The 19,035-nt window shown below is 41.3% G+C and overlaps 1 protein-coding gene across 1 annotated transcript; it reads right to left on the reverse strand.

Moving 5' to 3' along the window:
- Positions 1-627: 627 nt before the first annotated feature.
- Positions 628-18,976, reverse strand: hsd17b12a (hydroxysteroid (17-beta) dehydrogenase 12a). The gene is made up of 11 exons (XM_085462521.1): positions 18,730-18,976; positions 9,405-9,451; positions 8,069-8,144; positions 6,216-6,323; positions 5,280-5,344; positions 5,044-5,088; positions 4,585-4,619; positions 3,622-3,703; positions 3,414-3,479; positions 2,564-2,713; positions 628-2,418 (listed from the first exon to the last, which is right to left on the reverse strand). Exons 1-11 carry the CDS (start codon positions 18,896-18,898, stop codon positions 2,278-2,280), a joined length of 984 nt encoding a protein of 327 aa, XP_085318647.1. The 5' UTR covers positions 18,899-18,976; the 3' UTR covers positions 628-2,277.
- Positions 18,977-19,035: the final 59 nt, after the last annotated feature.

Raw genomic sequence — 19,035 nt, forward strand, 5'->3', positions numbered from 1 at the left:
AACACATAAAAAGTGAACGTATATTAACACATGGACACAATGAACGTTTCTAGACAGTGAGAATTAACAATTTAAATAAATCATTTTAATTAGTGACCATCATTCATTAGAATATCCAAATGGTGCAGGTGAAGGCAAGACAGTTGTCAATTAATAAGCTTCCCTTTTCAAGCTTAATAAGATTGGGCTTCAAAATGTTTTTAGGATAAGGCTTGATTAGGGGACTATGCTTTAGGCATTAGACTTTCCAGGATATTCTGAGCCTGTCCACTTTTCATTCTCCTTACAGGGATTCCCGTTGCATGCCTCCAACAGATCCGTGTTCCTGAACTTAAGTTACTGGCACATGATTTTTCCAGGGTCCATTCTTTCCTCTAATCATATTAAGAATTTGCTCATAGGGAGCACATATTTGGTAATATGATTGTAGGGTTTCTCTTTGTAATATTATTTAACAATTGCTAATAACTTGTTATTTGGTACTATATAATTAAACTGAATTTCCCCAAGTCTGGAAATTAAATTTGCTACATCAAGAAATAAAGACTTTTATATTGTGATTTCTTATCACAGATTTTTAAAGTCGTTAAAAATCTGCAAGACCAAACACCAGGCAAGACACTGTGCTATCTGCTAAAGCTTTTATTAACAAACAGTAGAAAAGACAAGTTGCAATCGGCAAGATAAATGTAAACAGTGCATTTTGATGTAAATATTCCAGTTTGGATCTCTACGAAATGAATGGCGCTAGAAAAGCCACTTAGTTGAGGTACAGCTCAATATGGGGGACTGATTTGGGAAATAAAGAGAAACAGTTCCCCCATTTTCACAGCCAACATTTGGTGTCATGTGAACCAGTCTTCATGTAAAAAAAATGTTCCACTTTGTCATTTAAACTCTAACTGGATGTAAATTTGCCACACAATTAATGATCTATCCAACATAATCAGATAAAAAAAAAAAAAAAAAAAAGGAAAAAAAAACCAGTGGAAAAAACAGACAAACAAAAAAACAAAATAACAACAAAAAACTGATTAGAGTAGTAAGAAAAAGAACAATTCAGTAGTTCCTTTGGACGTAGCACCAGTTAACATCCTTTCATAATAAATGGAACCATTAAGCACCCGTTCACAAAATCAGACCATTTCCATCATTAATGCCAGAAGAAAGGCAGTTAACCATCAGATGCTTTGGCTTACAACAAATATTACACTGATGCAATTAAAAACCCACCACAAAGTGTCATTTTAAACATTCAATCAGAAAAAAAAAAAAAAAAAAAAAAAAAAAGAAAAGGAGGCAACATAAGATGAGCTCAGTGGTGCAAATAAACTGGCACAACAGAAAGCAGGCACTGCCATCATTTAACAGCTCAATTTGTAAATAGAACTAAGTTAAAAATTTGTTGTTGTTTTTTTTTTTTAAAGTCAGAGTTTGGCTTCTGTGTTCATACAAATATAAAATAAATAGATCATAAATACCGTTCAGCCACAACATTTAAACCACCAAGTAAGGTGAATAAATTTGATTATTTTTCCACAATATAAATTTTAAACATTTATGCAGACCGAACATACCCCTAAGGCCCCTAAAGCAAGACTGTGCGTCCTGCCATAATACATAAACCTGCTCAGGAAAAGTTCAAGGAATACAGCAGAATCCAGGATATAGACTCAGCCTTCAAATTCCCCAGATCCTTATCTGAATGAGCATTCGTGGTTTATGCCAGAAAGACTGACACAGACGCACCAGTCCTCAACCCACAGCACCAAATAATCTGCTGCAAACAATTCAGTGGTCCCATGTCCATGCAGACAGTCTGGAGCAGTTTTAACAGCACAAGATATACCTAATCAATTTTCAGCAAGTCGTTTTAATGTTGTGGCTGATTGGTGTAGCCTATAAATGTATATAAAAAGATGCCCACCACCATTTTCCACTGCTTACAACAGCAGGGTTAACAAATCCCTCTGTTTTTGGCTGTATCATTTCCACCATCAGTGTCAGTGACTAATATCAATGTCCTTTTCCAAAAGCAGCATTTTATCCTCATTTCACTTCCAAGCTTCTTTGGTCATGTCTGCCCAGATAAATATAAGGATAGAAGGTTGCAGTTTTAGTCAGAGCCACACGTGCCCTGATGTGCAAATTTACTGTAGGCACAAAAGGTGAAATCTCAGGCAACCCTGGCGGATAAATCATACACATTCCCCTCTTCCTTAAATGCTGCAGTGGGTCACAACAATGTGGCTGCTGGCAGCGTCATCAGCCACAGTCCTATTCAGTTTTCAAACTCTGTCCGTTCTTCTGCTCTCGCAGTTTCCTCCTCTGCAGGTATCCCGTACGCTGCAGGCGGTTCATTGTGGCTCCCAGGAAGATAACAATGCTGGTTGGAACCAGCTTGGTGGTCACCCAGCCCTGGATTCACAATTAAAATGAATTTAAACTGCAACTTTAAAATGTGTTCAGCATTCAAGCTTTTCAATAAGAATTATTCATTTGGGCCCCAACATTTTGCACATCTATCAACATTACTAATTTTGTTGAGGTTGCCATCTCTTACCATGACAGCATGAGGGAAGTAGCCATTGGTCTGGCTTTGCAGACCCACAGTGGTGAGCTCAGCTGCTACATAGCGCTCTGGGGTGGGCTTGTCCAAGGTGGGTTTCTTGATACGAGTCATTTTAGTGACCACAAAGAAGGGGAGCACGCTCTGCAGGAGCAAGAAAAAAAAAAAAAGATGCAGCAAGCTTAGAAAATATGCAAAGCACTCCCAGCAGACTGTTTAAATCACGAAAGCTAAACTAACTTCGGGTAAGCCATATTTAATATGTAACATGCTCTTTAACCCAAAAGACAAAATCTTTGCTGTAAAGTGATGATTTGGAATGCAAGGAAAAAACAAAAGGCAGACCCTGAACTTTGTGTTATACTTAAACTCCTATACCTGGTCCAACCACAAGGTGGCACATGAGTGAAGACTACAGAGTTCTAAAAACAGAACAAACCAGCTTTATGTGGAACATCAGGTTTAAAAAAAATGCTTCTCATTAAAAGCAGAACACTTCTGTGTGTTCATTTCATTACTCCTTCAATGAAGACTCTTTGAAAAAAGATGTTTAACTTTGTTATTAAAAACCTAAGTGCATTAAGATTTCCAAAACTTGCAAGATTCTGTTTCAAGAATAGGGCTGACTGACTTTGGTCTAACAGCCACTCCAGTCTTTACTTTGTGTCCAAAAGAGTGAAGTTCAGAAAAGCTTTTAATGACCTTTACATGATTTTGTACAACATTTTTAAAAGTTAATGTGCACACACGCTGACAAATAATGAAAGCTCCTAGTTAGTCTCTCATAGATCATAGACTCATATCCAGGCTTCAATGATTGTCATGTTTCTCAGACTCTACTTACCTGGATGAGGATCCCCTGACGTCTGTACTCCTCCTGAAGGCCACGAGAGAAGAAATCCACAAACGCCTGCACGAATGAAAGATCGCCAAAATTACTAAGACAGTCCAAAATATACAAAAAAAAAAAAAAGAAAAAAAAGGTGTTCATCTTCTCATTTCCTAGAAAAGAAGTCTTGCCTCTTTAGAAGTGCCAAACACACTGTACATACCTTAGTTGCAGAGTAGACAGTGAGCAGAGGCAATGGGTACATGCCACTGGCAGAGGAGATGTTTAGGATAACACCTTTGGACCTGGGGAAAGCACAGGAAGGTAAATGTTGAACTTATTTTGTATGTGAAATGAAGATGGCTCTTTTTGGGCTACAGCACACAGAGATCATCAAGTTCCAGGAACAATCATCACTTAAAATTACACATTACAGGGTTGATTTTTACTTGCATATTTGCCACATCAAAACAAACAAGCAAACAAAGCCTAAGTCAAACCTGGAATTTCAGTATCATGACAATCCTACATTAAAAAGCTTTCCTGAAACATTGATCACAGATCAATGGCTACACTTTAAGACCTTATTTTTAATCATCAAATCCACAGAATAAGATTTTTACCCGTGGAAGCCCTGTGTCTATGCATGCTTATTGCACCGACAATTACAAAGTGATACTGCACACACACACCTGCGCACGCACACACCTGCGCACGCACACACACACACACACACACACACTAAAACAGTGTGGTAGTGGCTGTTTGCGTTGCCATGGCAGCCGGTTGCTGCAGTGATGTAGTGGAGACGCTCCAGCCTCACACGGCACCAAATGTGCCTGCACTACCATTGGCTGGCAGGAATCACATGGGAACGCAGCAGCCAATCGGGTGGGAAGAGCACTTTGTGTGAATTGAAAGCTTGTCAGCATTGCGAACAAAGGAGAGGGAAAGAGATGCAGTCATGGAAAATGCTAGGTGAAGATTTCTTGTCCCCCCCCCCCTAAAAAAAGCCATCTTTTGTTACAGTCATCTCCTAAATACTGCTCTAAAAGAAAAGGGTGGAGGGGTGTTGTTAAATATAAAGATTCCCTGAGTAGCTCGGTGCCACCATCCATCATTTACTACAGGAATATTTTGACTGCAGTAATGTCGCAAAACATGGAAGCCCCATCATATAACTCACCTCTCACACATTCTTGGTAGCACAAGACGGGTCATCTAAAAATAATAACACAAGTTCAGTGAAAAATCAGAGACAATGACAACTTAGAAGGGGGGGGGGGGGGGGCAAAACAGAGGATAGTATTTCTTTTTAAATAAAAGTCTAAAAGTAGGGAGAGAGAAATAGAGAGAGAGAGAGAGAGAGATGCGTGGGTGGTGAGCACAGACAGCGTTGGTGTAGTTCACCGTTGCTTTGGGAACAACTGAGACACTGCAGGTACCATGGTAGGAACAGCAGAAGAGGAAAATGAAAATGGAGAACAATGACAACAGGGGGAAATAAAGCCTGAGCCATACAAAAACTAATCCAAGCCAAAACAAACAAACCCCAAAACACCAAGTACATGCATAAGTGTATGTAGTTTGCAATCACTGGGCTCAATCCATTCGGAAATTTTTTTTCAGACAGAAACACACTTACCTGGCATACTGAGGTCATGTTGACGTTGATCATATTTGTGATGAACTAAAAAAAAAAAAAAAAAAAAAGAAAAAAAAAGCACCATTTGTGTTGATTGCCTGCTCTTAGTTGTAGAGACAAATACTTAGTATGTCTTAAACGAGCAGGAAAGACTAAAAATATCGGGACTTTACACTTGCAATCACAGAAAACATGCAATAACTGAAAGTTCCCATCTTTAAGTAAAGATTACTCACATTATCCAGATCAGGAATGTGGAGGTAGTACTCCGGGTAGGGGTAAGACACACCAACATTGTTAACTGTTAATGACAAAAGGGGAGCAATCATCAATTATTCTGCTATTTTAATTCAATTACATATAGCTGGAGAACTGGAACCACCTCAATTATTCACCACTAGGTGGCAGCAAAAGCAAAAAAGGTAGAAACGGGCATTCAACTCCACAGTAGACACAGCCACACCTTGTAACCAGTAGAGCACAACTGGTATCATAAAAAGAACAAAGGGTTCCTTAAATGTAAAGCTGAAAATGACAGTGTGAATTCTGGAGCCTAAGCAATAAAGAAAAAAAAAAAAGAAGCAACAGCTGAACCAAGAGTGCATCTATAAATATGTAACATGCCTTGAGAAATTCAGTTTGAAAACACTTGTTTTATGAAACACATGAAGATTAATCTCAGGACAAACAAAAGAAAGGTGGAATATATGAAACGAGTCCTTGACTAAATTATTATGAAACTATGCTGAAGATGACCCAACACCGCTAAACATGACTGAAAAGCAAGTACAAGTCGCCAGCTTTGCCCTTTATGTTAAACTAAAAAAAAAAAAAAAGTGCCTAAACCTGCTCTTCAGAAGAAGTTCAGACCAACTTCATTTTTATTTGATTCGCACATGCAGAACGTAAGTATGAAACATCTGCCTTCACCAAAATCTTCAATATCAAGTTCAAATTCTATAATAAGCACGGCTTGATAAACATCGCACCCACATGCTAAGGAAGCAATTTATGATGACTGAATGTATATGATAGGGGAATGTCCATTTTTTTGTTGACATCTAAAGAGAAGCCGTGTGAAGTTGTCTACAGTAAAGTGAAGATCAAGGAAGCCTCTTAATGCTGTCCTCATCAAAAGGTAAAGAAGAAGAAAAGCTGCAGTCAGCCCTTACCAAGAACTCCAATCTCCAGACCAGCCAGACCTTCCTCAATCTTCGAGTAGATGTCAGTCTTGCCAAAGTCAACAGCAATAGTCCTGGTCTCCACTTTAAACTGCTCCTCTGTGAAGCAGACACACGTTTCAGTTATTCATAGTTAGTGATATTTAGGAATGGAAGCATAACCCCCCAGAACCCAAAACCATTAAAATAAATAAAAAAAAAAATCCAAGTTGTATTGAACAAATTGTGTGACAACAAGTTTTAAAAAAAGGCAAGGAGGATGCATGACTTAGGTTTTGTTTAAAAGCATTCATGCAAGTGGGTGATGCCTTCACGTCAAATATTCATATTATGTCTCACAAATGATCCAGGACTTTGTTTAAAAGCTCATTACACGGCTCAACAACAGTGCAGCTCTGTGTCTCAAAACCTTCAAATGAACGTAGATAGCAGCATGAAACCACTCTGTGACAGATCAACTGCAGAGGGCACTGTGCACCAACAAACCAGCCTGCTGGTCTCCCCCTCCGTCATGCACCCTCCCCCCCCATTCCTTCGTCATGTTTGACGTGCCTGCTGCAATTAGAATTTTGTCCAAAGACTCGTTTAGCTGATAGGCGGCCAAGGGAGTTACAAGAGGAAAATTCCTCTGATGTGCCTTGGCCAAAACCAGTAGTGTGTCAGTGTGTGTGCAGTCAGACTTGAGACGAGATTTACAGGGGGAAGAGAAAAAAAAAAAAAGAAAAAAAAAAAAGAAGCAGAGGGCCTCTCTGAAAAATGTTTATCGACTTCAGATCATCATTAGCCATCATAGCTACTGTCAGTGAGATTGCTAAATGCGGCTGGTGATGTGGTGATGAAGCACAAATATTAATTCACTGATTGCTGAACGGGATAAGTAATTTGACGTGGTTGATGAGTGCCATCGAGAGTCAAATGAAATGACTGCAGTGAGGAGAGGAAGAAGAAAAAAAAAAAAAAACCATGACGATAGGTGGGACAGGGTGGGTTGTCTTGGTTACATGTTAAGGAGGGACATTTTTGTCAGATTAATCGTGAGGGAGGAGTGCCAGAGTTTGGCACGCTGCACCCTGCTCGTGACTACCCATCAGCCCCCTCTGTGGACTTTAAGCACGACAGGGGAAATTGCGCTGTGGGAGACGTCAGAGGCATGGAAAGAGAGAGTTGCAGAGAGGACACCATTAAACAGCAAAGGGGGTGGGGGTCTCTGTTTAGATCTGGCAACTGGACAAAATAGGAGAGGACAAAAGTTTTTATCCACCCACACCCAAAATCATACGGACACTCATTTACCATTCATCATGTACTCAAATATGGGGAAACCTCATCCGTGTGAAACATATTGCAACAGGAATACGTTTGAGAGTTTCCTCAATCAGGCCAGATATTTGACCCGTCAGCCTTAATCCACAAAGGAAATAAAACACACCCTGCTCTGTTCGCTTACAAGTTGGTCAGTGTTGTAGCAGAGTAAACCTTGAGTTGGCAGGGTGCACAAAGCGTGAAATAGCGGGATTTGGAGAACAAATCCAAATAGTGAAACTGCTCTCAACAATGCTACAGTCTGTAAAACAAATTCTTTTGAATATGCACACTAGTACCTTCCCCAACAAAGTGAAACATTTCAGATCTTTTTGTTTTAAAATAAGTAAACTTTCTGGCTAAAGTCCAACTCCTCATTTTCAATATCTAAACACTTGAGGAACGGAAATCCTGTAGCTGACGGCCCGTTAGGCAGCACTGCGCTGTCATACACGCATCCTCATCATCCCACTCGCTGTGCTCTCAACCCTGAACAGGTTGAAGAGACAAATACACACACGCACGCTTTTATGCACGCTTACCAATTGACCTGGCCACATCATCCAGCTTCTCCTGAGAACGACTGATCAACATCATGGCAAATCCTCGACGAGCCAACTAGAGCACAAAAAACAGTTAGTGACACAAGTTCAACCATACTTTCAACACACAGAGGACAATGTCACAGTAGGTAACAAGCCATTAGCTGTAAATGTTTGTTCTGTAGCATTGCAGATGAATGCAACAGATTTTGTTAGTCTATTATATTCTTCCATTCAAGATCATCTTCTCAAACCTGTCATCATTGCTTCCACAGCAGCTTTTTAATGTCACTCTCCGGAAATTCTGTTTGTAAAACCACTTTCACTGCGCACAGTGATTTCTTGGCACACAAACATGTGCAGAGTACACAACCTTGCTTTAAATAAATTTAAGGTGGAGGATTGTTGCTGGTGATCAGAACTTCAACCATGAGCAAAAGGTTTTCAGCTGAAGAACCCACAGAGTTTCCAAAAGTTCAGATAACAAATCAGGTCAGAACAGCCTTTAAACAGCAGTAATTTGGACTGCTGTGACTACAACTGTGTACCACACAAAGCTTAGAAGGCAAATTTGTGTTTTACAATACAATAATTTTTCAAAGAAGGAAACCCAGCATACAAAAATAATGCAAAAAGTATCCAGTACAAAGACTCAAACTTTCATATATGAACACATTTGTTCTGTCAACTGTGTTGTGGAAATCCTTCCAACTAAAAAGGCTTTAGACTAGCGATTGTGACAATTCAGATCTTTGTCCTGTTGACCACTTATGTTGTTTGTTGCTTCTATAGCACAGGTCGAGCCCTTTGACTGAATCTGGTGTGAATCTCATTATTTTGAACCGATACACAAATAAAGTAGCATTTCTATCAAGTGCTTGTGCACAATTACCAATATACCTAAACATTTAAGGAACAAAATGCTGCCCATCACTGCATGACAAACAACAAGACACATTGTAGCCCTAACAGTATGAGTCAAAGGCTCTACATGACCATGATACAGCCGGATCTCCCACTCTGTTATGTGCGAAGACACGTGGCAGGGTAGCCCCTATTCAACGTGTGGCTGTTACCTTGTACAAGCACCAATAAGAGAGAGGTGTGTGTGTGTGTGTGTGTGTGTGTGTGTGTGTGTGTGTGTGTGTGAGAGAGAGGGAGGACTTTTACATGTTAATAGGCCTTTAAGAGCTCTCCCCTACGAGTGTACATGGTGTATATCTATATACATACACACACACACACACACACACACACACACACACACACACATATGTGCATGAGTCATAGATTTTCAGTGAAAGAAATGAAATAAATAAGGGTTCGGGAGCCTCACCTCCTCCGCATAGGATTTCCCGATTCCATCTGTGGCTCCTGTCACAACTGTAGAGAAACAGAGAAGCCAGGATTCAGTACAGATTCTCTTGAGACAGTGACACAGCAAGGCCGGGGTCAAGTTGAATTGTATTCAAATAATGAGGAAGACTTCAGGACTGAAATAACTAGTTCCCCAATCTAGGTAAACTAAATTGAATGAGCCACAATTCATCATCAGAAGCAGCAGGTGACTGCAAAACGGAGTCAGTCTGTCACCATCTTATCGGACGTCATCTCTGCATGTCAATCTCTGAACGACATGTACATAATCTGATTTATGTGGCAGACACGCCCTACAATACTATTCACCTGCCGTTTAGGGAGGCCTTGCTTTAAGTTCTATCACGACAGCTTTTCCGATAAGTCAAGTCCATTTTGACTTAAATACTCACCGATTTTCAAATTAAGAGTATATGCACAAGGGGTGCATATATTGCAAATTGTAGGTGAAAGCAGCAAAAATGAAATTGTTTGGTAACAGCAGAGAGGATTAACAAAAAAAAAAAAAAAAAATACAAGACAAAAAAAAAAAAAAAAAAAATTAATGAAGAAATGCCAAAAACACAAGGAGACCACAATGCAGAGATTGAGGCTGATGTTCAGAGTGAGTTTTCCCTCACCTTGCAAAGCAAACTGTTATTTTTAAACCTTCACTGCCCATCAACCCCAGCCTCTGCTTGACTGATAGAGGATTGTGGGGAGAAGGGAGAAAAAAAATAAAAAATAAAATAAATAAATAAATAAAAAAATAAAAAAAGGCTGTGAGTGTGAGGGGTACTTACAAATATACAAGCACATAGTTGTAAATCATTAATATAATAGGAAGGCATGATGAAAGATTAATGGAGGCATAGGACATTCTCTGGCAAAGAGCTGGAAAAAAAAGACAAGATGAGAGAGGGGATGCAGAGAGGAGGGAGCGATGACGAACATAGAGCAGGAGAAAGAGGAGGGGGAAGTGGGGTAGGGAGAGTGGCAGTGGTGGGGAGGGAGAGGAGGGATCCTAGGGGTGGCTAAAAATAGAACAGGAGCGAAGCAAGAGAGCGACTGAGTGAAGGAGAAAGACACGGAATAGGGATTGCGGTGGAGGAGAGGGAGATGGGGAGGGTAGAGGGGATAAAGGGGAGTGAAAGGAGTGAGAGAGAGTAGCACAAAGTCGGAAGTGAAAAAGAGAGCAGGATCCCTGGTTATTTTTAAACGTCCCCCCTATGTTACGAATGAAATGCTCCTAGCAGAAAAGCTTCAATGGGCATGGGATGTACCAAATCAGGCTCTTGATGCAGATGGCAGCTTAAAAAGGCAACAAGACAGCCGCTGCAAGGTAAAAATGTCTATAAAAATATATTTTGTGGTACATTCTGAAACAGATGGGGTTTATTTCCTGTGAGCTACAGGCCTTATTCTTTTAAATAAAGCCATAAACGCACAATATAACAGTAAGTGAAAACATCATCCTTCCATGAGACGTGCTTAGCGAGAACTGGATCAGCAGCCTCTTTCCTGATGACCTTCATGCGAGTTTTGATCTTAGCTCTCATCTGTTCAAGTATAATGAACTCAAACAAAGATGAGTGTGAAACTATTTTAGATGACAGAAATGAGCACAGCTGGAGTCACAAGGTTGCTGGAGGTAACGGAGAGAGAAAGCTTTTTCTGAAACAACTTGCATCAACATTTGAGGAAAAGCCCTGACTAAAAAGGGGGGGAAAAAAAAAAAAAAAAAAAAAAAAAAAAAGGACGACAAACTGATAAGCCATGAAACCAAGAATGACAAGAATGACAGCTGAAACCAAAGTACTAGATGAACCAGTTGAGTTTCAGTACACTGGGGAAAATTCACCCCACAGATATCATTTTCTTGCATGACTAACCTGCGGATTACACTTGTATGCAGGAATGCATCAAAAATGCAGCAGAAATGCGTACGCATCAACGCTGCTTGAACTTTAACCTGAAAGAAGATCCTGTGCAAGAATACATTTGCATGCCTTACAAATGCATCATCTTTTGCAACATGACATTACTCATCTGATCTATCACTTAGATACATGCGCTCAGGTTATGAATATCAAGCATTTCAAGAATACAAAAACCTTTAACATTTTTTTTTCCTGCCCTTAAAACCCATTTGGCCTATCTTCCATTTGATGAGCAATGATTCTGGAGTGACAATTAGAGAGTGGAAACCTAAAGTTTATAATGGTGATGTGATTTGTTTGCTGTACAGGAAAGTGGGAACAAAAAAAAAACAAAAAAAACAAACAAAACTGTTTTATACTAAAGTCAACAATGAAAGAGAAAAATACTCAGAACTCATCAGAACTCTTTAAGGTCACCATACTGTGAATTGTGATTTTCCACAGTGCATCAGACAACCAAGTCCACCCTGCACATTTTCCCCAGGCCTTATGCCCCCTCGCCGCACTCTCCAAGTCCTCGTGCTGCACTTATGAATGACTATACTCCTCCCACCCATTATATAATAGGACCATTTTCTCAATAATCATTTCCTAGGACTGAGTGACAGTCAAATGTGTGTACGTGTGCGTCTTCACCCGTGTGAAGAATGGGGAAGCTAGTACAGTGGGATGACGACACGGTTCTTCTGGTTTTAAGAGATTTTGTGTTTGAGCCATCATAAGTGGAGCTAAGCTGCATAACCTGAAACTTACAAGTATGGAATTATGTACGGAGAACACAATGTTCAAAAGACACAGTTCAGTCAGTGACACCCATGTGCCAGTGGCCTCCCAGCAGGAGAGAATCGCTCTTACGTGAACAAAAGTGACACACAGATGCAATTTCGCAAGGAAGGATCTACGCAAGCAAGCACGTGAGTGACCGTAACACTGACGCCACACGCTGGCACCATTGTGTGTGCACCACTGCTTCTCATTCAGCTCTGAACCCAGTCCCCCCCAGTGTGTCTTCCCCCACCCCACCCCATTTCAACACCTCAGAGAAAACTGGTCCATCATGTAGGCTTTGATGCGCCCTGACGGGGGCGCGTTTGCACTGCAGCTCTGCTGTGCTTAGTGCTGCACAACATGTCCTGAGGTATTGACATCCCCCCAGCCTTTTCCGTCTCCCTCCCTCCCTCTTCAGCAGTGGAGCAGCCCTGCCACTGCCTGCTCACTATTTCGAGGGTCTAAAAAAAGCAGCAGGAGGAGTAAAAATAGCAGCGCCTGCACTGCCTTGTCTGGGAGCTGCCTGCTTGCCTGCCGCAACACCTGAATACCAACAAGATCCCCCACAACCATTGTCACAACAGCCAGGCTGCTGCTGCATCCCGATCTCTCCAACTGAAGCCCCAACACCAACTAAAGCACTGCAGGCTAGGGGGAAAATAAATAAAACAAAAAGGATATGGTGAGCGGCAGACAAAGAGCACAATGTCTTCATCTCATGATATTTAAAGGATCTTCGGTTTAGACTAACCTGCATTGCATGAGCTGTTATATGAGAGGGTAAGCAGCTGTTAAAGGACAAAGACACAACATCCAATCTTTATTAATATACCGATCATTCACTGGCACAATGAGAGTAAAATAATTAGTTTTTAGGGGTGTTTACCCGCATGGTGTAGTCTTATTTCATCTCAGAAAAATGAACTTACAGACAGGAGGGCAAAACTAAAATAATTCTATAAACTCCCCAGAACCCTCCCCGCCACCAACACCAAACCCCCAATTAAGATTCTCAGTGAGGAGAGACTGCGGTCCTTGTATGCCCCACTCCTGTTACGTACTGTTATGTAATCTGTCGCACCCTAAACTTGCCTATCAACGAGCAGCCCCTCCTATGTCTCCCAAAAAAAAAAAAAAAAAAAAAAAAAAAAAAAAAAGGGGGGACGGAGGGAGGGATGCAGCAGAAGAGCCAAAGACAAACCCGCCCCTTCCTCCAAAGTCTACATCCCTTAACCAAAATACCCCTCCCCCCCCTATTCTCCAGCCCCCCACCCACACAGCTTTAAATAGCAGGGGAGGCAAGTCACATGGTTGATATAAAATAAGCTTGAACAGGGAGAAGAGATGAGGGGAGGGTGGGTGTGAGACAGAGAAGAGAATGTGTATTTCAGAGCTGCCAAAGATAGAAGCAGCATCTATATTTGGGTACAGAGCAAAAAAAATAGTCCTGTCCCCCTCTCCCACCTTCAGTCACATGCCTTGTTTAAAAATCTATTTCTTTTCACACAAGTACTTGGTTTGAGACTAGATGATTTCTGAGCTGGAAAAACTTTGCTCTTTGACCGTGTGCTGCTAAGGCAAGGATGGAATGTGCAGTGTGTTCAGTAAGGAGATTTGTTTTCACCTTTCAGACAAAGCGTAAAGCATGTGTTTAATGGTATTAGTCCATTGGTACAAGGACAATGAAATAGCATGCTGTACAGAACTAAAGTGAATTACACCCATGCTTCTATTACTTACTAAAAAAAGAAAAATGATAGCTTTCAACCACTTGTATGCTTGATTACATCTTTAAAACAAGTGTAAATGTAGCAGTTAGTTATGTACCCATCTTCAGAATCAGAATCTTTATTGTCATGAGAACAACGAAATTAAGAATGGTCCCCAATCATTGCATCATCCCAGCAATATCAAAATATAAATAAAACAATAAAATTCAATAAATAAAATAGATCGAATACTTAAAATACTAATAAGATTTAACAGTAAAACATTCACATACATTCCCACACACATGCTTCAGACCGTGCATAGATTAACACAAGAGTGGCGTGATGGACATTTTTTTGTAGTATTCAGATGTGTTATTGCAGTTGGATAACAACTGTGTTTGAGTCTGTTAGTCCTTGCTCTGATTGCCCTGTACCGTCTGCCTGAGGGCAACAGTTCGAACAGGGAGTGGCCAGGATGTGAGGTGTCTTTTATGATGTTTTGGGCCTTTTTAAAACTTGATACAGTACATTATTGTGCATAGGTACAACCCAGAAAGAATGACACCCAAAATGTTAGCAGTTCATTTCAACAGACACTTAAAACTGAACAAACTGCCTCGCTGGCATGTTGGCTCGCAACCAAATTACTGATGTAACCTGACACGAGGCAGTAAAACCAGCAACAAGAAATATGTTGCTGGTCCAGTACGGCGCTTTCAGATGACAGTTGCTGAACTGTTCTACATCTTGGTTATGTGTGCATGTCTTAAAATGTCAGTAATCTGGAAGGTGCTGGAGCTTCAGCTAGAAACACTGCAGCCAAATAAATGTAATTCATTCATATTTTAACATTTGGAGGGATTTCTGCTAGTTTTTTAAAGCTTAAGGGCTTTAAGTGGCAGTTTGAAAGCAGAAATGTTTAGTGGAGCAACAGACAAATTTGTAGTAAAGTTGTCTAAGTTCTAGAGACGCCAAACAATCATGCAAGAATACAACTGTCAGAATTTAGTCGCAAATGGATCCAAAATACAGATAATATACAAAGAAAGGATCAGATGTTTAACTGCTCTTCTATGAGCCTCAGTTATTGAAACCCCAATACATTAATTTTCAAGTGATGCAGAATTGTGAAACAAAAATAAAACTGAAGCCAACATACTCAGAGGAATATACTGTAGCTATAAACAGACCCACTTGCTGTATGGGGAGATGGGTGAAATGAAGTGAGGTGGGGGGTTGAGATGAGGAAGATTTTTCTCTGCCCCCCCTCTTTTTTTTTAAACCCAACATCCCTGGCTCAGGCACGTGTCACAGAGCGTGTTCATCACATGAACAGCAGTGTTCTCCTCTCCGCCCACACTTACACAAAGCAGTAAGGGAAGGCACATTCACAAGGATAAAGTGGAGACCCTGCCTCAGTTGAAACGCACACACACAAAGCTGGCTTTCATTCACACATGTGGATGTTTTTTTGTTTGTTTTTTTTAACATGAATGAAGCCTTATGTCTATTCACAAAAAATGCACTGAAGATTACTCTCCCATAATAATCAGCACTGAAACTCTGGTTTGCCTGCTGGGTCTGTTGATAAACTCGCAATCCCTGGTTTATTCTCTGAGCCGAACTGAGCAAAATTCTTGCATAAGTGCTGACCCAAGCCTTTGTCACTCATGTGCTGAGCTGATGAATGGCTGCATCCTTCTTATATAATGGGACCATTTTCCTCAATAAACTCTGCTGTCAAGGGAATTGGGGGAACAGGGCCGGAGGGGTGGATTCCAGGGCACATGTAACATCACTATGCCCCCCACCTTTGCTTTAACAAAAAAGGAAAGGGGGGGGGGGGGCATGTCTTTGGTTTAGTTTATTTCCCTGTATCTACACACATGCAACAGGACCGACACCGGCTCCCTTACATAATACAGGATGCTGGGGGCTAAGACTGGAGGAGGGAGCACGGAGCAGAAAAACCAGAAAACCGAGGGCTGCTGCATGTTAGACTGGAAAGCTTCCCTACTGGAACTGAAAGCAATGCTAAATGCTAAACAATTTGATAACATTATACCACCAAATATTAAATCCTTTAAACTGTTATCAAATGCCTGAAAGGCAGATTTGTGCAATATACCCCCCCATGAATCCACAAATAATCTTAAAAAGCTGCTAAATAAAAATAAATAAAAGGGCAATTAAATGTAAATTTCAAATGTCTTTTAGAGAGCTGCCATTCTTTAGCTGAATATCTTTAACAGAACTGAGCTGTAGAGATGGTTCAGACTGGCAGGGGATGGGGAGGGTGAGTATGTGAAAACAGTGCAATAGAGAGGCTGGGGAAGCCGCCTTGACTCATACTGCAGCGCTGCTGTTCAGCCACTAGGAGTCCCATCCACTAAGGGGAAAACCACTGGCAGAGGAACTCCTGAGAAATCCCTGCTCTGCTCTGCATATGAGAGCAGCAGAGTTTTAGCCCAACACAGACAGCGTGTACAGTGATTACGAGGAAACAAAACCTTACAAACTAATAGCTGAATAGAAAGCGAAGCAAGTTCTTCACCTAAACCTACCTTCAAACGTTGAAACTCGTTTCAGCAGGAAATACTAGTCGCCTCCTCTGAGATTTTTATAGAAAGCAAGCCCGTTCTAGAAATATGCATCTAAAATAAAGTACAATGACCCCCTCCCCCACCAAATACAACTTCACATACGTTTAAGAAGCTATACGTTTAAATTGCATTTCTGATCAAATACTTCAGTTCAGTTTCAAATGTGTTCTTAGACAAAGAAACTGTATATGACAGACGGAATATTCACTGTCATTAGTAAATAGAAACTCTAAATTCTCTAAAATGATAAAAGTTATAAATTCAGAGGACATATTGTTCTTGTAGGAAACTAAAACTGAACAGCACTACAGATTAAATTCATGCTGCCCAACTGCAAAGGGTATAAATAAATAGCGATTTCCCACACTATCCAATAGATGGAAGAAGGAGGACTTGTTGCAACAAGGATCTCTGAAAGGTGGGGACCGGTAGTAAAACGATGTATCGTGCATGCGTTAAAGAAACCAGACCACTGCCTAAACTGGCCAAACCCGCACATCTGGTGTAACCGGCGGAGGCGCACGCCTCATCCCGATCACACATGCCCCCACCTCTCCTAACGCGCACACCTGTTTTCGTCCTGCCATCTCCGACCGTTGTGATTGGAAACGTACGCCAGACTTGTCAGACTGGTGGCACCAATTGGTTTCAGGGAGTGGCATGTTCACATCTTACGTAAAGCGTAAGAGAAGAACAAATGTGACGGAGTGGGAAAGTTCCGTAAGAATCCTTTCCAAAAAAAAAAAAAAAAAAAAAAAAAAAAAAAAAAAAAAAAAAGATCCATGTAATCTTCTAGTTTAGAGCATCCTTTACGCCCCTAACTCAGGAGCTTTACAAATAACGAAGATCACATTTATTTGAAACGCACACAAAATGGGCTGTGCTAGAATAAAACTGTATAATGAAACATTCGAGGTAAATAAAAATGCAGGAAAAAGATTAATGCGAAGTTTAGTGCTGCACTTGATAACATACTGTGGGTGGGTGGGATGACGTGAAGGTGGCATTCCTATATGGCCAAAGGATGACGAAGCGATGAACAAGCGCATGACTCATCGGTGTGCACCGACATTCCTCCGCATATTCCATCAGAATCACTTAAAAACGTGCATTAGTCGTTCTTAAAGGCATCCTACCGCCCTACCTTTGCGTCATACATTTCAGCCCCTCTAATGGCGCAAAGGGCCTCAATTAAACATACATTTTACAAAACTGACGGTTTCGTCAAGAAGTGCGCCACAATGTACAGATAAACATCTGTGTGACTGAAAGAAAAAGGAAAACAAGCATTTATATTATCCGCCTGGCTTTTGGAGAGGAAGGGGGTAGAATATCCACCTATCCCGACGCGAAAGAGAGCGCCTGCCAAACTGCGCAGCAAGACGCTCCAGACGCAGCAGTCTTCTCCAAACAGGGACTAGAGAAGTGGGTCAAGCCATGGCAGGGCGATTCCTATGAGACAAGTCTCTATCAAACCATAACGCACTTAGGTATGACTCCGAAGTCACTTCCGTTTTGACAAAAACGTTTTTTTAGTGTAAATTATACAGTCAAATCCAATAATGACACATTAATCTTATGAGAAAGGTTTGCAAGGCAAACCGAAGGACAGGACAAGAAGACCTGATTAGTGAGAAACCGGCGACATGAGAAATACAAAAAATGCCGCCAGTATAAATATGCTGTGGAAGGGGAACACATTTTTCAGGCACGTTTCAAGAATTACCGGTAAACCACTGAAAATGACATGCAAGATGATCTAGATGTAGGTCACGTTTTAATTAAGCATATGGGTTTGTCCTACATCATGCGGATGGGTTAATGTGGTTCAGTAGTGCTCCGGCTAAGAGCTCACCCACATAAAACAGCTCTGTGAAAAGTGCGCATAGCCTGCGCAATTTGGCTCCTGGCTCACCAATGTGGGGCATCCCCGCACCGTTCCAAATGTGCTTTGAAAACGCTGACTGGAGCCCTTGGCAGGAGACTGTGTGCTGTGTTTGACGTGAGAAGAAATGAAAACAGTTGGAGGTAATAAGGACAATTATCTTCTCAGTCAATCAGCTGCTTACCTGCGCCTGTTACGCAACACCAACTTCCCCTTGAATGAATCCACAAAAAAAGAAAAAACGCAGAACGCAGTTTTTTGTGTGCCAAAGTCAAGTTTGCGCTCAATAACCTCATTCTGGTGCTCGAGCAGAGTCCACCTGCCTACTTCTGAGCTGCCCTCTTCGTGACCGTGAATGTGCTGTAGGTGGCTTGGAAATTGATGTGACCCTACTCACCTGCCCATTTGCCTAGCTTCGGAGACAGCAGCTGTCCATTTCCCAAAACCCAGATCCTAAAGCCTGTGAGCAGCCTGTAGAGCAACCACAGCGTCAGGGAGGCCACAGTGAATGCACCGACCCAGAAGAGAGGCGTTTCGGCCCAGCTGATCATTTCCTCAACGTTCATCCAGTTCACGGCAGCGGCTCTCGGTGACTCTGCGTGTGTGTGTGAGTGTGTATGTGGAGACCTCAATTTTAGGCAATGTGCTCTAATTTCCAAGCCACAACGTGAGAGAGTCCCTTTATAAGGAGGTTGTAGCATCA

Source organism: Copadichromis virginalis, linkage group LG7 (genome assembly GCF_057382275.1).
Source record: "Copadichromis virginalis isolate Kocher_CV1m ecotype Utaka linkage group LG7, C_Virginalis_male_GT1.1, whole genome shotgun sequence".
Lineage (NCBI taxonomy): Eukaryota > Metazoa > Chordata > Actinopteri > Cichliformes > Cichlidae > Copadichromis > Copadichromis virginalis.